Here is a 27,506-nt window from a genome sequence, read left to right on the forward strand (position 1 = left end):
AAGGTGGGAAAAACTATAAGCTAATCCAAGAGGTTATCTCCTTCTGGGGGGAGACAAAATCTGAAGGGCACTGGGGGCAATAGTAGCAATGGCTTAATCTCAACAATAAGAGATGGGTTAGAGCATCAATATCCTAAGCATTAGGGATGCAAAGGTAAAAAATGCCTCCAAGGAGCTGACATTTGTGGACTGGCTCTTGTAGACTGACAGAAACTACCAGCACTCTTCTCCTCACACCCCAAAAAGAATTTTTTTTTTCAAAAAAGAGGTTTTTGCAAGCAAAAGTGACAGTTGGTATTCCCTGTCTAAGATCAGAGTCGTATTATTTACTGGTTACTCTATCTGGTGGCCCTATCTTCCTGTATTATACCTAGAACTCTATTATATGCATAATCTATTATACCTTGAACCCTGTTTCCTAGCTGTCCCCCTTTGTTTTCCTTTAGTTTCCCTCATATTCAGTTTAAACCATCCAAACATCCCTGCATACTCAAAACTGCTTTTGCCTGGGCTATCTTTCTTAGCCTGGATTTCTGGATAGAAATTCTGCCAATAGGCAGACCATATTTTTACTCAGGGTTCTCCGGTAGAGAGAATGGTTCTCCAGAGGCACTGAATGCCTTTCCTGTTCATACTCCCCACCAGGTGTGTTTCTTCTACTTTAGTCTAGTGTCATAAACTTGATATTGGTTTCACTCTCAAGATCAGGAACTCTCAACGTTTTTTGTTCCAAATGCTCCTCGGATTTTTAGCAAACTTTCCCATTATTCTTACTCAATAGGAAAGGAAATACATCATAGAGTTTACCATAATATACACACAGAAATAAAATAGAGATTAATTTTATTAATTTCCATTTAATTTCATTAATTTGGGATTAATTTTAGTAAGATAACTGTTATTCGCCAGAAATTCCTTGTGCTTTCTACAGGAGAGAGGTATTTCCTAATCCTTCTGATTGCTAGTGCCTTTCACTGTTGATTATCTCCAATTTATCCTTATTTGTACACACTGTGGTTGCTTGCATTTTGTCTCCCCAGATTGTGAGCTGCTTTAGGGCACAGATTGTTTCTGCCTTTCTTTGTTTTTCCTAAAACACAGTGTTTGTCATATTGTTGTTCAGTTGTTTCAGTAGTGTTCGATTCTTTATGACCCTATTTAAGATTTTTTTGGCAAAGATACTGGAGTGATTTTCCATTTCCTTCTCCAGCTCATTTAACAGATGAGGAAACTGAGCAAATAAGGTTAAGTGACTTGGCCAGAGTCATAGAATTCGCAATTGTCTGAAGCTGGATTTGAATTTACGCCCTCAACTCCAGCACTCTATCTACTATACCATGTATAGTAGGCATTTAATAAATGTTTATTGACTTGGACTCCATCAACAAGTTTCTTGTTCCCTCTGGAGTAAGTTTGCTCCAGGTTGGAAACCTCTATTCTAGATTCATTGTACCTGTGGGTTACCTTTTTTTACACTAATGTCCTCTTGCTTGTGTTCTGTATTCTGCCATACCCCCAAAGTTTGGCTCAGTTACTAGTCCTGGATAAAGTCCTAGCCAACAACCTAGCATTGATAGCATCCTTGTGGGTGGGAGATGGGAGTTTGTTTATATGCATGCAGAATGGCATAGGTGAGCATCTATTTCTGTTCATGCTTACATATATTAGTTAGCTGTGCTTGTTAGGCTGGGATGTGGGCAGCATTCATATAAATGGGAAGAATAGCAAATGTGAAGACAAAAGATCTGGTTCTATTAAATGGGGAATGATTAAATTGTGTTGTATGAATGTGATGAGATAATGCTGTACCATAAGAATGGATGAAAAATACAAGAAAACGGAGGAAGATATATGGACTGATATAAAGAAAGCAGAAGCAAGAAGACAATAGACACAGTGACCATCACAATGTAAATGGGAAGAATAGCAGCAAGAACAACAGCAACAAAATCCCTGAACGTTTGTGTAATTATGACAGAGTCTGGCTCCAAAGGAGGAAGGAGGAAATGCACCTGTCTCCCCTGTGGATAGAGAACCTTGCAGATCCTGTCAGAATTCGATGATATGTTGGCTAGTTTGGCTGAACTACTTTATCTTCCCTCTTTTTTTAATTCTCTATTACAGGGAATGACTCTCTGGGTTGGGGAGAAAAGTGGGATATTTTTGGAAATATACAAAAGATATTAGTTTTTGGAGGAAAATGAAAAGACCTGGCTCTTTTAATCAGTTCTTTGACTTCAGTTTACTTATCGAAATAAGTTTTTCCCCACTCTCAAATTTTCTGAGTATAACTAGGTGATATAATGGATAGAGGACCCTAACTGGTATTGGGAAGATCTGAATTCAAATCTAACCTTTGACACTTGCTGTGTGATCCTGAGCAAATTACAGAACCTGCCTCAGTTTGCTCATCTGTAAAATGGGGGATAATGAATATCACCCATCTTTCAGGGCTATCATGAGGATAAAATGAGATATCATTTGTAAGATGTTTTGCAAATCTTAAAGCATTACAAATCCTAGCTGCTATTATTGTTGTTGTTGTTCTCCCATAGAGTATGTTAAGTCAAAGACAATTCCTGATCACTTTCTAGGTTAGGGCTATTTAAAGAGACTGCCCCCCAAATGCTCGATTGGCTGGGAGGATAGACTTGTGTGGAAGAAGCCATCTCTTGCTCCAGACTATTTGAGTAACCCAAAATTCTTACCTGGCACTTTTTCACCTTTTCTTTATTTAAAGACCAGAGTAAAGCTGAGTTGACATGGGTATAAGTGGGTGGATGGTGATGATGGGAAATCTGTTCATATAAATAGTCTCTTCTCCCCAGGTCCCATTACTGACTATCTTAAGGAAGAAGATTCATGCGAGTTGCAGATGCTCACCTCCTCAGCAGGAGAATGTTTCTGATAGTGCACTCCTCGCCAACAGATTGCAGCAGCTGGTTACAGGGGCAATGGGGACATGTCAAGAATATCCTACAGAAGCACATGGCAATGTGCTTACCCAAAGGGGAGTGAATATCCCCAAAACTCAACCTCTTAAACAGAGGAGAGAGAATCTGGATTTCCTAGGCAGTGTGAATCTGGAAACTAGTTTCCTGAGAGAAGAGATTTCTTAAGAAGTCTAAGTTTTTGGAATCTTATTTTAAAAAGAGCTCCTAGTACAAGAATTTATTTAGAGACCTAAGCTTTTAAAGAAAGAACAGGATTAGGTACATATCTTCCCTCTTCCTCAGGGAGATCCAGGAAAGCAAGAGAACTGAATTTACAACATGGAAGAGAAAAAAAATCAGAATGCTAACACCCTTTGCTTCATTATATGATTCTGATTGAAAAGGTGTGATAGGAAAAGACTTGCCTTGTCCAGTAAAAGTGGGTTTGCCTTCCTGGAAGACTTTGAATTCCATGATGACATGATGAATTTGGGGGTGATGGTGTAGCCAGATATACAAGAATGAGCTCCTCAAAATAGAAATTCAGTTTCTTTTCAAGGGAATTATAAACTGCTGGGAATGTTTTATGTCTTTCCTGGGTCTATCCTATGGACTCCTGTGAGTCTGTACTGTCTACAATTTCTGTGAAATATGGGCTATCCTTTATTCTATCTGCATTTCTTATCTAAGTACTTCTAGGGAGCTGAGAACTCTGTTATCAACAGTTCTGAAAGGAGGAGAACATATTTGGAGAGAGTATGCCATACAATGGGTAAAGTGCTGACCTTAGTTAAAATGAAGAAATCCTGGGTTCAAATTATTTAACATCTCAGTATTCTAATTAAATCCAGCTGAAAGTTGCTGAGCAAGTGCTAATCTATTTTGGTAAAGAGAGTTTCCTTACTTGGACTTCCTTAAGCCAATGAAATTATAATTCTAATATTTTTTTCCAAGTGTATTTTGAAATTTTCCAGGTATTTTCTCTTCATGGGGGGTAAATGAGGCACAGGCTTAAAGAGCTGGCTCAAAGTCAGAAATACCTATATTCAAGTTCCAATTCTGACATATACTGGCTTATGACCATGGGCAAAAGTTGCTTAACTTCTGAGTATTCCAGGTGACAATATAAGACTATAGACACCACATAGACGATGCCCTTCTATATTGGGAGAGGAAATTATTCAATAGCAGCCTCAGAAATCCAACAAAAACAAATAAAAGCAGAAAACATGAAAATCCCCACAAACTTAAGGGGAGCGGGATAGAATAAGGCAAAGATAAATTGACCCTTTTGAGTCCACCTCTGAGATTGGAGTTAGTCCATGAAATCTAGAGATTGGAGATATATTGTCTTTTAAGCCATCACCCAAGAGTTACAGGTCAAATCATTTAAAGCTGTTTTAAAGGAAACTGATAGAGCTCAGGAAACTTCCTGAGATGTTCTGCCATCTTGCTACATGTAAAATAAAAGAACCAATGTAGATGATTTCTAAGGCACCTTCCACCTCTAATAATCTATAATTACATTAACATAACAGGTTCTGGAAAGCCTCTTAAAGTTCAACATGAGGTGAGATCTTGAGAAAAAGAGAATATAAAACTTCCTGCTCCTTGTTGATTCTGGCCTCAGCAGAATCCTTGAAGTCAGGGAGGGACTCTTCCATTCATCTTTGTATCTCTCTCAACAAGCTCCCTAAGGGAAAGGAAGGGCTCTTTTATTCATCTTTACATCTCCCTCATCACCTAGCACTGTGCCTTGTATCTTATAGATGCTCAATAAATATTTGTTGAATGATTGAAGATTTTTTGGCTCCTCTCTGCCCCTCCCTGACTGTCTCACACTGAACCTTGGCTCATTACTATTTACTTTGACTCTCCAGGGCCAAATTTAAGACCATTCTCTTAGAAACTACAGGTTCCTGGGAGGATGATTTCCTACTCCATAGGGATAAGCCTAGCAATAAAATGATGAAGTCCCTTAAACAAAAACCTGGAGAGTGGGTAGAGCCAAGCCTGTGTGATACAATTGAAATGAAACTGGCTTTGGAGGGAGAGTCACGCGTTAGATACTTAATTAGCTGAGTGATCTTGGGAAAATCATTGAGACCTCCCTGGATCTGTTTCCTAACTATTAATTGAGTGGAATAGGTGGACTCTCAGGTCCCTTCCAGAAGTAGATTGATGGTCCTCTAAGAAAGTCTAGAGTTTAGAACTGGAGGGGAGATCTTCAAGATCATCTAATTCAACTCCCTCACTGTACAGGAAAAGAAACTGTCCCCTGGAGAAGTTAAACCCAAGGTTGTAGTAAATTAATTCTAATACTTCTAAGCCTTCAGTCTTGGAAGAGATGCTTCTCTCCAAGGAAAGCTAGCCAGCTTCCTGGACTGCTTCTTCCTGAAGTTCTATTGACTTGGGGAACCAGGACAGTGCTTTTCTTTGACCTACTGCCCATGTCCGCCTTGATGGAACTTTGCCCTCTTGATGTCTGTTCCTTCTGATATGGGTTACTTATCATGTATGACATGCCTTATTTTCTTCCTAACCAGATACTAGACTGGCTTTGATAATACCTCACACCTAATTTGGCTGTGCCCTCATTCATAAACCATAAATCATTATCAGTTTTAGTGATAGCTAGTAGGTAGCCACTGAGCTGGCAAGAACTAAGAGTTAGGCTCCAGCAACTTATCCAAGGCTGGTCAGTCTGGAGTTGCATCCTCTATTTTAGAAGAGCTGGAGTGGAGTCTGGAAAAGGAAACTTTCTTTGTGCCCAGTTTGTTTTCTATGACCCTGACAAGAACACTGTTATTAGCATTGGACTTACAGGTATGGATTTCTCTTTTTGAGGGTAGGCACTATTTCATTTTTGTCTTTATCTCTCTTGGAAAACTGCCTTACACATAATAGGCACTCAATAAATACTTGTTGATTGATGGATTACTCCTGCTGACTAGCTGGATGATGCTGGGTTTCTCATCACTTTTCCTTTTTGGGTCTCAGTCTCCTTATCAGTTAAAAAAAAAAAAGGGTGTTTAAAACTAGGTGCTGTCCAAGGTCACTTCCAATTCTAATAAGAGCTAGTATTTATATGGTATTTTGAAGATTTGTGAAGTACTTTGCATATATTATTTGATCCACATGATAATCCTGGGGATATAGATGCTCTTATTATCCCCATTTTAAAGATGATGATATGGAGGCAGGTTAAGTGACTAGTCTACAGTCAAAAGATCTCTACTTCATGTCTTCTATTGGCTGTGATCTCAAGTCTTCTGGACTCTAGTCCAGTATTCTACAACGCCTACCTCTAAAATTTTGTTATCTTGGTATTCAGTTTAATAACAAGGGTCAGTTCTAGGATAGGACTCTCTTACGTCAAGATGTTTGGACCCATTTTCCTCACTGGCTGACAAGATTGGTTAACGGAACATCCCGTGTGGAACTTGAAACTTGAACATCTGAGTCTGGACACTTCCAGTAACTGTGAGCAGCCCCAGAGGCCAGAAGGCCCAAACTTCCCCCTGGACTCGGGTCCCTCCAGGCCTTTTGCTCTTTGATGGCTAACATCTCAGTGCTGGTAACGGAGGGCTGTGTTTTGGGATCCAGCTTTCTCCCCTGCTGCCCTTGCTACACGGTACTCAGCTGGGGCCTCTTGTCTGATAAGAGATGCAAATCAATTTCCCAAGTTAGCCGTGATGGGAAAATGAGAATGTACTTCATAGGGACCGGCTGCTTTTAATGAGCCGATCTGGGGGAAAAGGCCGAGGGAAGATGAACAATTACTACCTAGAGTCATTGGAGTGCTCCGTGCCCCCCGACTTGTGTGTTTTATTTCGCTCTCAGGCTGCCAGTGCCTGGGGCCTGCAGGCAGGTTTATGAGATTAAAGCCCAGTGCCCAATAAATAATTTAGCAGCTTACTGCAAAAAACACACACATGCACTATAATAGCGACTATCTTCAGCAGTCTGATGTGTACATACATTTTTAAATGCACATCGCTTTCATCTCCGCGTTTCCATTGGAGGTGGAGACCCAGAACCAAATAAGAAAGAGACAATGGGCATCCCCCCATCTTCAATAAACACACACACACACACACACACACACACACACGCACACACTCTCCCTTCTCCCCTCCTCCTTCCATTGTACAATCACCACCAAGATGGATCTCTAATGATAGGAAGAAATACCTCTAATCCACTGACTAATTATTCAGGGCTTGCTGGCTCTTTCCTTCTCTGCTATTTTTCCTGCTCTCTTAGTTTTCACTAGCTGTTTGTGTGTGTATGTGTGTGTGTGTGTGTGTGTGTGTGTGTGTGTGTGTGTGTGTAGAAAAAATTGTGAAACCTCCACAAGGCCAATTATTCATTCAGAATTTGGTTTTCTCCTCCCAGGGGTGCCTTTTAAGGAGCAGAGCTGACGCCGGGTGCCCGTCTCCCAAAGCTTCAGGAGTGACTTGCTGGTGGAAGGCTGGAGATTAATATCACATTCGTGGCCACCCCCAGCAACAAACTGAGGGTTTAATGAGCCAGGGGCAGTGATGGATGGGTGGGATCTGGTCTTAGGGGAAGAATGAGGAGATAGGGTAGTGGAGTGGGAAGAATAGTAAGAGAGGTGATGGGTGGTGGTAGGGGGATGGAATAGGAAAGGAGGAAGAAACTCAGAAAAATCACATTAAGGAATGGGAGCCCCAGATAGAGCAAGACAACCCAGAGTAATCTATGTACCGACACAGCAGAAAAACCGTTCCATTGGGGGCTGCTCCATCTTGAGAAGCTGCTGACTCCAAAAGTCAAGGCACAAGTAATGTCAGTAGGAGTGGGGAAAGAATTCCCCTCAACCTTCAATGAAGGGCTGCTGGCCTTGGAGGGAAGAGAATGCCTTTGCTCTCTCTCTTTTTTAGAGTACCACCTCAGCCCTGACCTCCAAGCCCATGGTTTAGACAAATCAGGACCCCTCCCCACCCCCAGCACACAAACAAACACATATATTTCCTAGAGCCCCTTGGCCATGGAGGCAATTCACTGCCTGTGGTTTATCTATCTCTGTTGTTTATGGCTGGGCCAGGCTGCCAGCAAACAGCTCCCTGAAGACAGAAATGTAGGCATCTGCCATTCCAGCAAGCTCTTTCCAGAAATGAAAAGGACAGTCATAAAATCAGGGGTGGGGAGAGTGGGTTGGAGCATGCATCATAAAAGGTATAATGGACTAATGCTAATATACAGACTATCCGCAGCCCAGGGGTGTCTGCTGAGCTCAGCCATAAATATTGGGGATACACCAAAGAGAGAGCTTTATACTTCTTTGAGGCTGGGGTCACTTTCCCCCTTTATTCATCAAGCTACAGTTACTCCCTTGGGGTGACTACCAGTCTGCATGAGGGACAGACAGTCCTATAACTGGTATAGTTGTGAATTACAGGGAGGACTGGGGAAGTAGGAGGAATGGTAAATGCCTTGTTTTAATGGGTCTTGGGATATATATTTTTTAATTTTCCTGCTGGAATAAGGCTTTTCCCCTGGACTTAGAAATGATAATACAGCTTTATATTAGTGTGTCTATATAGGAATGTGAGTGGATGAACAAATGAATATTTGCCTTTTCAGCATCTATCTAACTTAAAGTATTAGCCAGAAAGCCTGGCTATTGTCCATAATTCAGTGGAAACCAAAATATATATATAAAAAAATCCCTTCTACATTATTATCTCAGGTATTATGAAAGCGAGCAAAGCAGTTGTGATTTCATCTCTGTGAGGGAACTTTACTATAAAACTTTCTTTTACCAACATAATAGGACGATAGATCTAGAGGTCAATAGACAACAGAAGTCACTTGGTCCAGTGCCTCTCATTTTATAAATAGTCAAATTAAGGTCTAGGCAGATTAAATAATTTGCCCAAGATCAATGCAATAACAGAGACTGAGTTTGAAACGAAGGTAGAAGATCACAGACTTAGATCTTGAAAGGCCCTCAGAAGCCATCTCATCCAACTCCAATTTACAGGTAAGGAAATTGAGGCCTGGAGAGATAAAGTCACCTAAGCATTAGAGATAGGGTTTGAACCCAGGTTTCCTTCAGGGGGCTGGGTCAGAGCCAATTTTCTTTCCACTATAGTGTACTCTCTTCCCATCAAGCATGGTTAAGTCTTACAGAATTTCTGAAACACATGGGGGTTAAGTTATATACCCATGGACACATAGTGTCCATATGTGGACACATAATTATCAGAGGCAGTAATTTGACTCCAGGTCTTCTTGCCTTCAAGCTCAGCACGTAAGCCATTGGGCAACACTACCTTAAACTCTGGATATTAATAGTTTAATTTTCCAAGTGAATAATGAAAGACTCACAGTGGGTATAAGCAAGCTGAAGGATTTTGCCAAAGATGACATGCATGAGAAGCAGCATAAAAGACATCATAAAATTCATTTCCTAAGGGATAGGAAAAGGAGGTGGGTTAGCTGCGAAGTGTGAAGTGAATGAGGAGCAATAGATGGACAATGTTAATGTTGCATCAGCACTCCCCCTATTCAGGGGTTTGAGTTATTATGGCTTAAAAGTGCACTAGGACTTTTGGGACACCCTATATTAAAAAGTAAGAATTGTACTAGACTTAGAGGGAAAGGGGGTTGCAATCTGCATTTGTGGAGAAAATACAATAATCTATCTCAGTGTTTAAGTAATTAAAGATGCAATTAGGAACCAAAGTTATGGCATATTGTAACTGAGTACATTGATGTCTGACATTTTCTGTTGGATATTAGCTAATCCTGATGGCTAACGTCAGACCTGAGGCAATTAGATTTTAGCATATGCAGGAGAACTAATGTAGGTATCCTACCTACATTATACCTAGAATATCCTAAGATATTAATGTATGTTTGCTGTATGAATGTGTGGTGTTTGGTAGAGAATTGGAGAGAAATGGGGAGGAGGGGAGAAATCATGTCTCCCTATAGTCAATGACAGAGATTCATTTGCTCTGGGAGTTATTTTTGGGGGGTAACATCCTAAGACATTGTATCCTACTTCCACAGCACCACATGCTCAGCTCCCTGAAGTTGTACAAGTTTAGTACAACTAAGAGACTGATTTAGCCCAGGGACTTCCATCTAGAGGTGCATTTTACTGCTGTTTTCTTGGGAGACTTTCACACTGTCATCATCTTCTTGAGATCTAATGTTGGAAAACTGAGGCTGAAAAATGGGGTAGTTTGGAGAGTGATATATTCCATTTGGAAACTAGATGAAGACTTATTCTACTTCCAAATGACTATATTGAGTAGCCAGCCTTATTGTCACTGTCCAGGGAGCCAATGGAGTAAAATATTAAAGTTAGTTTCCCATCTGGCTTAGCATTTACATGGAAGGAATATAAATAAGAAAGGGCATCTGGAGGAATTGCTCCCAGTCCCTCAGTACCTAGAGAGGAGTAGAATAATAGTATTATTTGTTTAACTTCCACATCTCTTCCCCTGGTGCAAATCCACATGCTATTCTCCAGGCTTGGAATACCCTCCTTCTGTCTTCAACATCCGACTTCCTTTGGGAGTTAGCTCAGCTGCCATGCCTCCCTCGAAAGCTTCCCTGAGCTGCTTTTTGGGGTACCTGACAGTGTTTTCTCTGTCTCTGTATTAGGTTGTCTTTACTCATCTGTGTATGTTCCTTCCCACCCTCCACGCCCAAGCAAAATGCATGGTTGGATGAGATGGCTTCTGAGGTCCTTTCAAAATCTAAGTCTGTGAACTGAAAATAGAACACTAGTCTTGGAATTAGAAAACCATTGGGCACTCATTTGGGCAAGTCCCTTAACCTTCCAGAGGTCTCAGTTCCTCATCTGTAAAATGAACTAGATGATCTTTGAAATCTCTTCTAGTTTTAAATCTATGATCCTATAACAGGTCTGTTTCTGTCTTTATTTCTCCAGTATCTAGCAAAGGCCTTTTACATAGTAGGAACTTAATACTGTTTGTTGAATTGAACTAAATTGCTTGATCCAGAAAGGACTGGTTTCCTTCTTTGTGTCTATGTGTATTTGTGTTTTTTGGAGGACAGAATCTCTCATCTCAAGGCCACTTAGAGAATTTACTTTTCTGGCCTTGAGTTGGAGAGGAAAACAAACTGGCATTCAGGGGCACTGAGAAAGGGAGAAGAGTTGGTTGGGCATTTTTTTTTTATCTTTCCATTTCTGTCTTTCTGTGTTAGAGGAAAGAAAAAAATGAAAAGAAAGAAAAAGGTAGGAAGGAAGGAGGGAAGGGAGGAGGGAAAGGAAAAAGAAAGGAAGGAAGAGAGAAAAAAGAAAGAGGGAAAGGGAAAAAAGAAAGAAAAAAGAGAGAAAAGGAAGATGTAAGGAAGAAAACAAGGAAGGAAAGAAAGAGAAAGAAAGGAAGTAAGAGGAATGAAAGATGATATAAAAGAAATGAAAAAATGCCGGTTTCAGAAATATCAAAAATAATTTTTGATCTAACGTCAGCCACAGAAGAGCACAGGCTGATGCATTCCTTTTGCAGATTGATGAAGATACATATTCTCAGTGATAAAAGGGCAGCTCTTATATATCATGACATATGAAAGGCACACTGGCTGAATGTGTAGAGTGATAGATTGGGGATCAGAAAATACTCGCTGTGTGGCCTCCGGCAAGTCATTTAACTTTCCTCAGCCTCAGCCTCAGTCTCCTTGTCTGTAATATGGGGGTAATAATAGTACCTCTCTCACTGAGATCAAAAGAGATCATTTTTTAAAGCATTTTGCAAATCTTAAAGCATTATATCTAAATGTCAGATAACTCACTAGGGAAAGACTGGGTCATGACTTACACAGGAACATATGGGATGACTCAGTCTGAATCTTCGTAGGGTTCCAAGGACATGTGAAATCTCAGATAAGATTCCCGGTGAGCTGAATGTTTCCACTGAGGCAGAGTGAATGCCCTTCGAGGCACGAACCTTTAGCAGCCAGATGGGCCAGGGGTCTGGGTGATGCACAGGTAGAAAAGCCACCTTGACAGCTGCCTATTAATTATATTTGCAGTCGTTCATTCCCACTGTGTCTGGCAGTCTTCCTCTGAGAGCGCGCATTTATCCAAATGGTCTCTCAGCTCTTTGGGGGGGTCTTTGGGTCAGAGGAACAGTGCAGTTGGATGGGGAAGGGGAGAGAAGATTCTTCCTCCATCTGTATTACAGCCAGTCCATTGAGATTTAGACTTAAGCCCCAATCATCTGGTTAGGAAGCAGATTTTGTTCTCTTTAGGGAAATTAGCAATCCTTTCCAGCTTCTAAGGCAGCATTCGGTGGTGGTTAGAGACTGGCCACCCAGCCAGGAGGAGCCAGACACGGATTGCTGTGTGACTCTGAGGAAGTCACTCTAGTCCCGAATAGCCTAGTCAACTTTTAAAACTATAAATTGCAGAGAAAGTTCTACCCTGCATTAATAGAGAGAATTTCCCCACTCCAGGGTGTCTTATCACCATGAAACCCAGGGCCATTCTTTATTCCTATCCAATCTAGTCCAGGAAGATAAGGAAAAAGATGTCCTCCTGAGCCAGGGAGCAACAAAGATTTAGCCCAGACCGCAGCAAGCTAAAGCCAGGTCAGCCCTCAGGGAAAACTTTCCCACTGGGAGGGTTTTCAGATTAAGCTGTGAGACTCAAGGTGTTTCCACTATCTAGAGATTCCCCTGGAGATATTTTCATCCAGGAAAGGTGCACAATTGGTAGCCATCACCCCAGTCCAGAAAATACCTTCTCACAGGCCTCACCTTTGTGCACTGGTATTTCACAAAGACCCAATATAAATATAGAATGTATAATTTTCACATCATTCTTGGCAAATCCCAGGTGCACCCCATTAGCAGAGTTCCAAGGATGCCATTTTATATCAAGAAAAAGACATGCCACGTCGTAGCACTTAGCTCAGGGCCCTATTAATAGCAATCCTAATTATATGGCTGCAAATTTAATTCATAGCAATGATTAGTGTCAGAATCAAAGGCATCAGGCATCAATATTGATGGAATTGCATAAGCCCCATAAACAGAGAACAAGCAAGTGGGCCCATCCCCCAACGATGGGCCCTTGTTAACTATTGCATTAATGTCTACTCCAATTTTGTTCTATCAAAATGACTCCATTTCTGAATGTCCTCCACCCCCTGCCTCACCCGGACTCTGAATGGGTGTGATTGACAGACCAAAGATCCCAGGCTGGGCCTTTGAAAAGAAGCCTGGAGATGTCAAAGGATGTTCTACGGCAGGGGCCAGGCCCCACGCTTTACACAGTGGCTCTTGGCCCTAGGACGGAGGATCCTTTGTCTCCCCTTCAGAGAGCTCCCTGGGAACAATGGGGCTCAGAGAAAGGGGAGTCAGCTGGGAACTGCATGTGGCAAAAGGGCTGCAGCCCAGTGCATTGTGGGCTGGGCTATGGTGGGGGGAGGCAAGGGAGGAGGCCCAGTGGGCCCAACGCCACAGTGTGGTATAACTGTCTCTGGGAATTAGGAAGCAAGTTTTTCCTTCTAAGACCTCAGAGAACTTTCCCCTTGCTGCTTCCTCCCATAACTCTTTGGAGAAACTGAGGCTCGAATGGCCACAAGACACGTTGGGAGCCAGGACTTAAGGTCTAGTTCTCTCTCCAGTTCAGAACTGAAAGAAGAAACCTTAGAAGGGAGCTCCTCCAACCCCTTCATTTTATAGATATCTACAGATGAAGAGATCAAAGCTGAGAGAGATGGTGAATTGCCCAACAAGAAGTTGTCAGATTCTCCTGATCCCATCGCCAAACATCTTCTGAAACAGATGGCCCTCTCTGATCCATCCTAGGATCATCAGATTTAGGGCTAGGAGGTCCTAAGATAGTCCTCAGAGGAGCGACTTGCCCTGGACATAGAAACAGTACCAAACAGACCCAGGATCAGAACCAGATTCTCTGCCTGGAAACATACTTTCTCTCTCTTTCTCTCTCTCTGTCTCTGTCTCTCTTCTCTCTCTGTCTATTTCTCTCTTCTCTGTCTATTTCTCTCTTCTCTCTCTCTCCATCTCTCTCTCTACTTCTCTCTCTCTCTCTCTCTCTCTCTCTCTCTCTCTTTCCCCCTCCTGAAGGCTAACTCCCACAGGTAAATGCCCATCATAAGGAATGCCTTGCAACAGAATTCTAAATGCTGTGGAATCAGTGAATTGAAAACCCTAGCAGCTCAAGTCTAGTTTCTGCAGAGCAAAGCTTAGACCCCAGAGAGCTGGTAGGTAATCTGTCCTTCTAAGAGCAGATGGCAAGATCACCCACATAATCCTGACCCTGTTTGACCAGAAAGGCCTCCTCTATTCTTCAGGGAGCCTCTATGTCTTCCTGGTTTCTTCTCCGTGGACTTTCTTTTCTCCAGAGCTGGCACCTTTCTCACAGGTGAAGAAAAAGAAGATGTGAGAACCTCTGCTAGCTTCTTGTTGTTGTTGCTGCTGCTGTTTGCCTTCCTGGGTTAGGTGGGGACATACAGCCGGCAACATCAGTTTCTGAATTAGGAAACAAATGCTAGCAGAAAAGGATGAGGGAAGGGGGGGCAGATGAAAAAGCCCCAAACAGTTTTGGCTTCAATCAGGGCTCCACAGGACTTTTTCTGATGGTTACAGTGAGGGTGGGGTGGGGAACAGAGGTTCAAAAAGGGTGGACTTTCAAACCTTGACTTCCTATATTCAATTGTATATCCCTAGTACCTGTTTGTACAGACTTCTACTTTTCCGTGTGGGAAGGGAGGGGTGCATGGTAAGCAGGAATAAGAGGAGTAAAGCATAAGGGAAATGTAATTTATTCTGATCATCTTCCATTAGACATTTCTCAATGCTTCATTATAGATCTCTAGGTTTATGTACTAGGGACTGCTAGAATGAGGATCCCTGGCTTTATAAACCATTCTATTTAAAATTGGTAGTAATGTCTGAGATCATCTAGTCTCACACCCTAATTTTACAGGTGAAGAATCTGAGACCTTAGAGAAGAGGAGGTGATTTTTCTGAGCAAGAAGTCGACACCGTGGGCAATTGAACTCAGATTTTTTTCACTACCTCTATAATGAGCTTTCTGCTGAATTTTCTGTGCTGATCTAAGTTTTGCAGTACAAATTTGGATACCTTTGTTGATTAATTTTTCTGGGTCTCAGTTTCTCTATCCACAACAGGAGGAGAAAAATCCCAACCCTACTTTATCTTCCAGGAAAAATGAGGAATAGAAACTGGAGGGATATGAATTTCTTATAAGAAAAGTAAATGCTAAAATGAAAATTCAGGTGATCTACAAAATGGATCCCCCTTTCACAGATGAGCAAACTAAAGCCCAAAGTGGTCAGAGCCCTCATCCTGTATTATCAGGGTTATTACATCCCATACCTTAAAAAATTATAGTCAACTAGGTGATGCAATATACAGGATGTTGGATTTTGGGCCAGGAAGACCTGAGTTTCAATCCTGTTTCTCAGTCTCAGTTCCCTTAGCTATAAAATGGGAAATCATAATAGTAACATTTATGCCCCAGGGTGGTTGTGAGGATCAAATAAGAGGATATTTGTAGACTGCTTTTAAAATTTTAAAGCATTGTAGATATGCTAGTTACTTATATTTTAGAGACGTGATTACTGTTATTTATTATGGGGGGATGAGGGAAAGGTCTTTCTTAGATAATTCTGCAGTGTTCCAGTAGTGTAATAGAACCTTGCCTTTATCCCTGATACCCTCAGAGGGGAGTCCCCGGCTCACTGCTTGCTGCTAATTGGACACGGAGGGTCTGCCTCTGATGGTGACTAATGCAACTGGAGCCTGAAGTCCCACTGGGTTAGATGAATTAGGGTCAGATGGTCCAATTTTTAAAATATCCTTTCCCATGACTCAGGCCTGGGAGGATGGCTTTTCTTCATGTTACCCAATCTCTGCATCCATGTGGCTGAGGAAGTTGCTCTGGCTACATTAGCACCTTGGGGAAACTGAAACTCACTAAAGCCATCAGCCCATGAGTTGGCCACTAGGAAATTGCTCTGGGTATTACTCTGGGGAGAGGCAATTCTAGGGTTTGGGGAAAGGGTAGGAACAGGTGTTTCAGCTTAGATTCAACTCTCATATATTTCTGAACTTGATACTATGTCTGGGAGTAGTAGATCTATCTCCCCATTAGGGAGGTTGGGGGTGGTGGAGAAAAAAGTACCACTTCAGATGAATAAAGATTTGGATTCCATTTCTTTTTCCATGGTTAGCCAGCTATGTGACCCTACCAAATCATTTAACGTCTTTGGAACTCATTCGCCTCATGTCAATGAACCCTACTGCCCAAAGGCATGGGATTTGACCTCATTTTCTCTCTCTTCTGGAATGGGAAAGGCTGAAAGGAAGGAAGTTGCTATTTTCAAGGGTAAAAGGAGCTTCTCCCAGTTCCTTGAGCAGCCCTTCCAACTGGCAAGTCACCTATAGGAACCTGAAAAGGAGGCCGGGGAAGAGATCAGATCAGTGTCACAGAGTCACAGGAGCTCAGAGCTGAAAGGAGCCTTTAGTCAAATAGTTCCACTCAGGCCTGAATAAGACCCCTTTCTATAGTACCCTTAATCAGTGACTATTGAGCCTGCCTCAGTTTAAAGAAACCCAATGAGGCTGTCCTCCACCTCCTAAGGCTGTCCTTGTCCTCCTGAGATGGTTCATCCTTCAGAATATGTGAGTTTTAGACAACTCAAATTGTTACCAAGTTTTTATTTTATTTTATTTTTTTGCTGGGTCAATTGGGGTTAAGTGACTTGTCACTTAGCCAGGTCACACAGCCAGGAAGTGTTAAGTGTCTGAGGTCAAATTTGAACTCAGATCCTCCTGACTTCGGGACTATGTTCTATTCACTGTGATGCCTAGCTGCCCCCAACAAATCCAAGTTTTTCTTGTAGTAGTGAGCTAAAATCTAACTTGTTCTAATTTCCAATGAGCCAATATGCATTTATTAAGTACCTTCTATGTGCCAGGCACTGAACTAAGTGCTAGGGATACAAAAGGAAGCAAAAAATTTGTCCCTGCTTCCAAAAGCTCATAAGCTAATGGAGGAGACAATAATCGAACAACCATGCACAAACAAGCTAATTACAGGATAAACGGAACAAAATCAGCAAAGGACACTACATTTTGTTTTGCCCTCTGAGTTCAAGCAGTTAGAAAAACTCAATGAGCCAAAAACAGGCAGCCCTGAAGTCTAAATTTTCTCTGGGATTTTTTGGTTGCTAAGAATAGACAATAAATAGATGGTCCAGTTCCTCATACTTGGGACTTAGAGGAGAGCTGAGTCTGAAAGAGGCTCTCACAAGAACTGTAAAAAATGATAATGGGAGAGGTAGCAGCCAGTGTGCTGTAATAAAATCAGTCCTGGACTTCAGTCAGAATTGCTGAGGAACCTCAGTTTCCTCATTTGTAAAATAAGGATAATTTGCATCATCCACCTTATAACATTGTGATGAAAATCAAACATTATGAACATTAAAGAGCTTTATAAGCCTTAAAAGCACTATGCAAATGGACATTTTTTCCCTTAAATTTACTCTATGTGACTTCATTGGGGTAGGTACTTCCCAGGGAGGAAGATTCTATGTAGACCCATCCATACCTATTCTTAGGGAGTTGCCCAGATTCAGTAAACGCTCTGGGACAGATCGGGGAGAACTAGCTCTGGAACTGTTCCTCCAAACCTCTCTGGGAGACAGTCACACTGGGGATAGGAGGGGGTAGGGCTTTGGGTTTCCTTCTTCCTGTGCAGGATCACATGACTAGCATATTCCTGAGGAAGAACTAGAGTTCAAGTCCCCAGTCAGAGATCCATCTGCCGTGTCACCTCCTATTATTAGCGATGATAATGATAAACCCATCATTACAAAAACTATCAAGAGATAGGACTATATAATGGAAAGATTAATGGGCCTGGAGTCTGGGGTTGCTGAGTGGAATACTGGCTTTGCATTTTAAGCTCTGTAGTCTTGGACAAGTCATTTTTCTCCAGGACTAGTTTCTTTACCTCTAAGGGGTGGGGCGGGGATAATACCCAAGGCCCCTTCAGCTCCCAAACCCATGATCCTGGGCTGTATGGGAATTGTTCTTAGGGAGACGCCTTGCCAAGGCAGAAGGAGATACTCGGAACCTGTAACCCAGGCACTCCGTCCCTACACCTGTTAGGGTAGGGTGGAGGATGGTGGGGGGCGACGGGAAGGAGGTCCCACTCCTCTGCTGACCAAATCAGCCTTCACTTGCTCTCTGAAGCCCAGCTCTTTAGACCCAAGAGGCCTATAAACGAACAAAACAAACAGCAAGATTGCTGGCAGGAACCTGGGCAGGCAGCCAAACTCATTACCAGGGATGCAGCGATGTGCTCTGGGTGTCTCTAGCCCTCTCCCTCTTGGCTGCGGGCTTGGGTGGGAGTGGGGTGTAAAAAGGGGGGCTTGAAGGGGAAACCTAGACCCCCGCCTTCCTCTCCGCAGTGTATCTGGGTGTTCTGGAGAAGGCTGAGGGAGCTGTGCAGGGACACACAGTTAATTCCAGCTCACAGAAGCTGACCCGGAGCCTTCACTATTTACAGAATCAAGAGTTCACACCAAGAGAGGAATGAATCATTTCCACAGAGGGGGAATGAGTCGCTATTGTTTGGGCTGGCTGGCTGAGAGGATGGCATGTTTCTCAGCTCTTTATCCAACTCAGCCTTCCTTCCGGCTCAGCAGCCACTCCCTTACCTCATGATGGAGCCAAGCAGCAGGTTGGAAATTTGTCTGTGTGCCCAACTGTGGTGAGTGGGAAGAGGGACAAATAAGCACTTATTAATCGCCTACTTGTGCCAGGTATTGTGTGCTAAGTGCTTTAGGGGAAGGTAGGGGTTATTGTCACCCCCATTTTACAGATGAGGAAACTGAGGTAGACAGAGATGTATAGGGAAGGAAAGGAATGACATGTGACTTTTGGATTCAGGGATTATTCTTTGCTTCTTAGTACAGTGCCTGATACATTATAGATGCTTTATAAATGTTTACTGATTTATTGATAAATCTCTTATTCTGCCATGGGGGTCTCATGTGATCTTAGGCCAGTCACAAAACCTTTCTGGGTCTCAGTTTTCCTAATCTGAGAAATGGGCAATAACAGCACTAAATTGATATAAGAGGAACATGGGAAGAGGGAAAGTCAGGCAGCTTGAACATCTGGTGGTCAAAGATCAAGTCCTGAGCAGTGAGTCTGGAACTTGGGAGAGTTAATATTCTCTGCTTAGGTGGGAGATTGAAGGCAACACATAAACTGAAAATTCACATTTCTGGAGCTTTACTCAATAAATTGTTTGTGAGATTACAAAGGGGAGAATAATAGCATCGTGACATCAGTCCTTCCTGTGAGCCAGGGACCGGAGACCTTGTGTTGGTTTGTTCCTTGGGGAAAAGCAGAAAGAATTTTCCTCAGGAATTTCACAGGCATCTCAGTCATGGTTAGCTAATGGGAAAGGGGACGTTGCCAAGAGTCTAGTGGCTCCCCTTATGTGCTTTCAAAGGGCAAAGCTTGTGAATTTACAAAAATGCCCCAGGGGACCTTGGGATGGTTAGTCACAACACAGAATCCTACAAACAAAGGCTCTGGGATGGTGGTAGTTCTAGAGCAGAAATCGGCCTCAGAGGCCATCTAGTTCAATTCCCACATTTTATAAATAAGGAAAATCGAGCCTACTATTGCCTAGGGTCAGACGATGGCAGGATTTGAACCCAGCTACCTCCGACTCTGGAGGAAGATCCCAGGGTTCCTTCTGTTATATCCATCAAGAAGTCAGGATCTCATCCCCATGTTATTAACTCTAACCTGAGTGGGCCAAGAAGGAGACTTTTCCATTTTTAAGACCTTTTTAACCACGTCCCCAATCTCTATAAAAACCCAAATTATATAAGAACCTCTTTCTGTTTTCAGATTTTCATCAATGACATTAAAAATAATTTTTTTTTCTTTCTGCATATCTTGCCTAACAGTATTCACATCTATGTGGAATCACCTTTGCTATTCTTTGCAAAGAACTTGCCTTACTAATGGGAAATAGTAGTATTTGATGGAGGGCATGTAGATGGCACAGGGGATGGAACACCAGGTTGGAAGTCTGAAAGACTCATCTTCTAAGTTTAAATCTGGCCTTAGACATTTATAAGCTGTGTGACTCTGGCAAGTCACTTCACTATATTTGCTTCAGTTTCCCCATCCATAAAATTAGCTTAAAATGGCAACCCACTCCAGTAGAGGAAGAAGAGGAAGAAGAAAAAGAAGGAGAAGAGGGGGGGGGGGAAAGAAAGAAGGAAAAGAAGGAAGGAAGAAGGAGAAGGGAAAAGAGGAGGAGAAGGAGGAAAAGTAGTTAGAATTTATAAAACACTGCTAAGTATATATGTTATCTCATTTGATCCTATTAGGGAGGCAGGTGCTATTCTTATCTTCACTTTACAGGTGAGGAAACTGAGGCAATAGGGATTACATGCCTTTCCTAGAGTCACCTAGATAATAAACATCTGAGGAGGGATTTGAACTTGGATCTTTATGATTCAAAGTCTAGTATTCTATCTCTACACACCATTTAGGTAACCTCCCTAAGGTCAAATAGTTCCCAATCTGGTGATTGTCAGAGATAAAAATCAAAGCCAGGCCTACATAGGGTATCACCCCATCTATCATACATTCTGCTTCTCTAAAAATTCTACCACATGTTCCCAGAATCAGAGATCCAGTTAGAAGTGGAGGGACCTCAGAAGCCTTCAGTTCCTCCTTTAACTTTCTTCTGTTAGAGACCAGCCAAATCAGACTCAGAGACTTATCAGAATGTGTCTAAGTACACATAGGTAATAAGAGAAAGAGGCAGCACCCAGGTTCTCTCATTCCAAATATCCAACTCAGTATTCACAGAGTATGAACCTTTAGACCAGAGGTCAACCCAATCTGCCACAAAGCCACAAAAATCTCCCAGGAGCCCTAACCAGATGAAAATGTAATTGAGAAGTGTTTAACAAAATAAATAAAACCCCAATACAACATAAGTAATGTTAATGTGTGGTTCTCCAGAGTCAATATGTGGCCATTTGGGATTCCTGTTTCCATTTCACCTAATTGCTTTATGCCAGGGGACCAGCGAGGTGCAATAAAGGTAATCATGGAATTCCAATTCTAGCCCTGCCTCTCAGTAAGTCTAGGAGCTTGGGCAAGTCATTTGACCTCGATAAATCTCAGTTTCCTCATGTATAAAATGAGAGGGTTGGTCTAGATGGCCTCTAGGTTCTCTTCCAACTCCACCTGTACCTAAAACTATATAGATACATATACTTTTAATATATTTATAGATATAAATTTTATATATACATATAAATTACATATATGTATATATAATTTTTTTGCAGAAAATAATCCTTGGAGATTTATTAAAGTTTATTTTCTCTGTAGATGGCTTCTAGGTACACACACACACACACACACACACACACACACACACACTAACCCTTGGAGATTTAGAAGTTTATTCTATATTCCTTGCAAGAAGTGGAAGCCTCTTGAAGGCTGGAATCATTTCGCTTTTTGTCTTTATCCCAAGTCCCTCTGAAATACAGCAGGTGTTTAACGAATTCTGAATAAAGGAACAAATTCAACTGAAGAACAAATGGCCACCTGTTGGGGATTTGGAGAGAAAGATCCTCCTAGGGGGATGATGACGTCAGAGGACCCTGTCCCTTCTCAGATGTCACACCGTGAAGCTCATGCTCTCAAACTACCTGCAGCAGCTAGACTTTTCCCGGTGCTTTTTGGTATTCATGAGCAGAGTGGGATGATGCTGTCAGTTCCCCGACCCTGACTTGGTCACTCCTAGAGATGGCCTATTTTGATGGGTCAGGGGTGGGGCAAGCTGACAGCTGCAAGCCCAGTAAGGGAAGAAATGAGGGCTAACACCTTCTGCTCTCCTCCCCCATCCCCGTCTATTTTCTTTTTTATTTTCCTTTCCATGTTGAAAGAGTTGTGGGGCCAGGACCAGAGAAGCATTTCCTGGGGACATTCCAGGGCTTCCTGAAAGGCTGCTTCATTGGAGGGATGAGGTGGGAGCAGGAGCGGGGGCGGTTACTGGGTAGGGTGAGGAATTAGCTTGGGGTTTCAAAGACGTAAAGCTCCCAGGAAGGTAGATGTGGAAGCAGAGGGCCAGTGGGGCCCAAGAGGTGAGTGACACACTCACAAACAGCCGGCCTCACAGAGGGCAGCCAGCTTACGTGTCTGAAAGTGCCTCCCGGGCTGCGGTTTCCTCTGCCCCACCCTTGAACCCTCTGACTTGCCTCTACATATTGGGGCCATATTTTCTACAGAGTCAGCTAAACATGTCCAAGAAGAGCACTGGTTTGGAAAGATGCCTTAAAAGAAAGAACTTTGTGCTCCAAAAAAGCAAACAGATAGCGGGCAGTTTAGGACCATGGTGGCCCAATTCTTCTACTCTGGATTAATCTACTGATGCATTTAGATGTAGCACTGGAAAGGACTTTAGAGTCCAGTCTCCTTATTTTAAAGATGAGGAAACAAGCCCAGGAAAGGAAAGTGACTGGTCCACAAGCAAACACATTAGCTGGGTCCCAAATTCAAGTCCATTTTCAGTACTCTTTTCGCTGCACCCTGGGCTTTTTTTTTCTTCCACTCAAAGGGACATCAGGGAACTGCACACATAGCAGGAAGCACACTGACAGCTTAGTCGATTATATACTATTATATGTCCCAGAATGGGATACCTTTTCATATACCAATTGGGTTCGAGTCTTGCTTGTATGACTTGCATGATAAATGACTTCACTTTACTGAACCTCAGTTTCCTCATTTGCAAGATGAACAGTTTAGACTAAATGTGAGGAGTTCTTAACCCGGGGTCCATGAAAGTTCTTATTTTTAATTTTGATAACAGTATTTTTTGGTTTCCTTTGTAATCCGATGCATTTAAAAACATTATTCTGAGAAGGGGTCCATAGGTTTCATCAGACTGCCAAAGGGTCCATTGCATAGAACAGGAGAAGATCCCCTGAGAGAGATGATCCAGGCTGCTATGGTTCTAAGATTCTTTGAAGTCTTTCCCCTGGAAAGAAGGCTGCTCTGTGCTAGGAAAACAGCTTTAGCTGTCAGATTCAAGAGAAGAGAGCAGGAGGCGTATTTCCATGAATATCTAAAGGAACACAAGGCCAGGTTGGGGAGGGCCAGCACCTGGATTGGACAGAGAAAGGGTTAAAGGGCTCTCTGGTGACATGGGAACTGGACAAGATCGGGAACATTTGTTGCCTTCGTGCCAGACTCCTGTTTTCTCACTCCTTCCTGACAGCTTGACTGGGATTCTGCTAGAGGCTCCCGCCTGCCTGCCTTCCCTCTCCGGGTTCCTTCCCCTCCCACCCACCTTCCCAAATCCTTTCCCATCTAAGGCCCTCAACTGAGGCATGAGGTCAGCCTGGAAGAGGGAGACATTGGAAAGTCTCCACTGAGGCTGTCAGTGGCAGGTGGTGGGGAGGGGTCTGGAGGAGGAAGGATTAAGCTGGAACTAGAAAGAATGCTGCTCCTATAATCCCACATAATGAATGAGATTGTGCTCCTGCTCCCAGCCCTAAATGCTTGACAAGCAGGTACAAGCTGTTGGCTTTAGCCCGCCTCGAGAGTAGCCCCCTTGGCTGCCAGAGTCAGGCAGCCTGAATCCTCCAGCTGGTGATGTCATGGCCGGAGAAAGCTGCTCACCAGACTGCGGGCTACCCAAGCTCCCAGGGCAGGCCGAGGGTTTGTCCAGCTGGTGAAGGAAAAGTGGGAACTCCAGGAGGCACAGTCATGCACCCTGGCTTAGTGCTGTACCCGCAACCACACCCTGACCTTGGCGGTTTAGAGATTGTTATTACGAGTTTTAGTAATAATAATAAGGATAATAGTAATGATGATAGATGAGAAAATGAGATGATAATAATTGACTTATTTTATTCTACTCTTCTTCGTAGGATAATTATCTAGAGCTAGAAGGCACTTCAGGAAATATCTAGTCCAACTTCTTTTTATTATTGAGGAGACTGAGATCTAAAAAGACTGTGCCCTGTCCAAATTCAAATAGAGCTTTAACGACACTCTGCATGACAAATTGGACTACTCTCCATATCCCATTTTCATCTTACATTTTCCAACCTCCAAACCTTTTCTCCTGCTGTCCCCCTCTGCTTGGAATACACCCACAACTTCTTTTTCTCCTTAGGTTGAAGTTTCTCCCACCCTTCAAGGTTAATTCAAATGACATCCCCTCCCTTAAATGCTTCTTCTCTGATCTCTCCCACCTTCCCTTCCCTAAAGAGAAAACTATCTCTTCTACAAGTTTCTCTTAACACTTTACCTGAACCCCATCTTTGCCCTTGACACAGTTATTTATTTATCTGTCCTTCCCTCCAGCACCCCATCAAGTTGTATGTTCACTGAAGGTAGTAATTGTGTGTTCTTGATCCTGTTAATCTCTAGTTTCTAGTATCACAGTTATTTACCTTCCAGCACCCCCATATATGGTCACCAACGATAGGGACTGTGTTTTCTTGATCTTGTTAATTTCTAGTATCTAATAGCTGGGACCTTAAGAAATGTTTGTTGAATTGAATCAGATTTATAGAATGCAAAAGATTTACAAAACACTTCCTCACAATAACTTGCGGTAGTATAATTGGTGGTGATGATAATAACTACTAACATTACACATGGCCTTAAAGTTTACAAACTTTACACATATTACCTAATTTTATTCTCATAATGACTCTGCAAATTAAAGTTATTATTATTCCATTTTACAGTTGAGGAAATTGAGACTCAGTGAAAGGATGTGGCTGTCTATGGCATGTCGATTTGAGCTTTGTTGATTCCTACATCTCCACTCTTTTAAAAGCCCTACCTAGCCCAAATTAGTTTCTCTGCATCCATACAAGCATTCATCGCCACCCCCAAAACAAACCAAAACCCAAAACAAACAACTTATAATTAATAAATTTAGTATTCTATAATCTAGACCAGTTAGAGGTAAGGGGTCATGGTTTGAACAAGTCAAAACCAGCTCATACAAATTGTTCCTATTTGGCATCCATTTCTGTTTGATTTTAGTCTCCCAACTTATAAGAAGTTTTGTAAGAACCTTTGTAGTTTAGGGAAGGAATAAAATGAGTTTTCATTCCTTTTATTCCCACCACCTGATGTTTTGTTCAACATTTTTGCCAAAGATTTGACTGAAGGTATAGATTGCATGCTTATCCAATTTGTGGATGCCATGAAGTTGGAACAGATCACTGATATATTGTATGACACAATCAAGATTTTTTCCAATGTCTCGACAAGTTGGAATAGTGAACTAACAAGATAATGGCAGACAGGTGTGGGACATTGCATATTATAGATTTTTTTGTTGTTGATGCATTTTGCTGATTTTTTTTCACTTCTTTTTAAAAAAAATTCTTTGTTATAAAAGATTGCTCTCTGGGAGGGGGGAGGGAAAGGAACTCAAGGGAGAAAATTTAGGTGATGTAAAATAAAAGCTATTGATAAAAAATATAATTAAAACAAGAACAAGATAATGGCAAGAGGAGGTAGGGGGTGGAGGCATCCTAGTTGGTAGAGGAAGCCAGCCCAAGATTTTAAAAAGCTCTGGATAATGCACAGATTGTATCCTCTCCTCCCCCAACCCCCTGAAATATCTCTAGTTAGATCCATTCATATTACTCTTTCAGAAAATCCTGGTGCCAGTATCTTGTGCCAAATCCCACCATGACACCTGAAGAGCATTAAAATGCCTACCTTCTTCAGCTTGCCACTCTTGGTGCCCACAAAGACCACACTGTAGCCATTGTAGACATAGGAGGCTACTGATGTCATTCGGTCCCTGCTGGTGGTGAAGAGGGTGAGCCCTTCCACAGGAGTAGAGCCCCCCAAAGGCTGGTTGATGTCCAGGCCACAGAAGTTGTCATCTATGGGGACCGGCTGGAAAGAAGGAAGGGACAATCATGAGTAAAAATGAGGACAGAAAATGGTCATTTTCCTCAAGCCTGAGATGCTGGACATACTCAGTTACCATTATAGGCAATGAAGCCCCATGGAGACAGACTGTCCTCTATTATCTGAAAATGATAGGCGCTTATAACATTTTTTTTGATAGATTGAAAAATTAAGAAGTATTCATTAATCCACAGAGCGATTTCATAGTTCCCTAAGATAGTCTTCTAAAGGTACCCAAGAAGTGATTTCTTAGATGAAAGGGCTAGTCCAGATGATTTCTGAGATTCTTTTCAGCTTTAAATCTATGTTCTCATGAATAAAATTCTCTGCCTTTCATGCAACTTTATCACTAAGTCACTTTGGGGGAGGGGATTAGTGGCTGCTTATAAAGTTGAAATACTAGCTTAGATTCTTCTATGGTCTAAATTCCCTATGATCTGGGTCCTTTTTAGATCTCATCTGAAATACCACCTCCTTCAATAACAGTCTTTTTCCAGAGACCTCATATATCAACCAAAGGATAAATCAGCGAACAAAAATTTTTGCTTTGTAACTCTCCAAAACAGTTATTATATATTATTGTGTCTTAGGCTCATCCATTTTGCTGTTATCATTCTATTAGACTGCAAACCTGTTGAAGACAGAGTCTTTACCTTATCTAAATTTTGTATCGGCCCCAGAATTTAGCATAATGCTATACACATTGAAAAAAAAAATGTTGTGTTATATAATATCAGGAACCTCCTATGGGTTCTAAGTCTAGGGATTCTCTCCTTTCTTCCCCCTACCTCTGTCACTGGAATTTTTCTGTCATCAGGAAGTGTTAGTATGTGGTCTCCCCATCTGTAAAGGACAGAGAACTTCTGGTCATTTCTCTTCCCTGACTTCTATATTCTTATATGTGCAATCAGTCAACAGGTATAACACTTATTATGTATCAGCCATTGTGCCAAATTCTAGGGACAAAGAAAGGTAAAAACAAACAAACAAACAAACAGTCTATGTGGAAGGAAATCTTAGGGGAGAAAGCATTAGCATATGTGTGTATGTGGGAGGGACAGGGATGGCTTCCTGAAGAAGGTGAGATTTCAGCTGGATCATGTAGAAAAATAGTCAGTGAGGAGGCAGAGGTATTCATCAGGACTATTCCAGATGTAAGGGAGAGAAAGGAGATGGAATTTTGTCTTTAAAGAGCAACTAGAAGGCCAGTATCGCTGAATCATAGATTGTAATAAAGCTGGAAAGGTAAGAAGGGATCTTGTTATTAAATTTAAATGCCAAACAAAGGAGTTTATATTTGATCCTGGAGGCAGTAAGGGGTCACTGGAGTTTATTGAGTGAATGGAGGAATGAAATGCTCATAGCAACTCATTAGAAAAAAAATCACTTTTACAGATGAATAGAGGATGCACTAGGTCAGAGGTGCTAGCAAAACTTCAAGTTCAGTCTGAACTAGATTAAATTATAATTGTGAATTATTCAGCAAAATACATAAAAATATAATACAATATGCATGATGTTAATTTGTGGTTTTCTTATATGTGGTTGTCAATATGTGTCCCA

General features: G+C 42.0%; 1 protein-coding gene and 1 long non-coding RNA gene across 2 annotated transcripts in view; one reads left to right on the forward strand and one right to left on the reverse strand.

Annotated features, from left to right (window-relative positions):
* PLXNA2 (plexin A2) overlaps positions 1 to 27,506 on the reverse strand; it is a 311,446-nt gene that overhangs the window by 235,026 nt on the left and 48,914 nt on the right. Inside the window, exon 3 of the mRNA XM_012547852.3 lies at positions 25,746 to 25,928. Within this exon, the coding sequence (XP_012403306.1) occupies positions 25,746 to 25,928 (183 nt within the window). The remainder of the gene's footprint in view (positions 1 to 25,745; positions 25,929 to 27,506) is intronic.
* The window catches only part of LOC116419100, a 111,170-nt gene that overhangs the window by 49,880 nt on the left and 33,784 nt on the right, over positions 1 to 27,506 (forward strand). The window lies entirely within an intron of this gene.

Source organism: Sarcophilus harrisii, chromosome 4, assembly GCF_902635505.1.
Source record: "Sarcophilus harrisii chromosome 4, mSarHar1.11, whole genome shotgun sequence".
Lineage (NCBI taxonomy): Eukaryota > Metazoa > Chordata > Mammalia > Dasyuromorphia > Dasyuridae > Sarcophilus > Sarcophilus harrisii.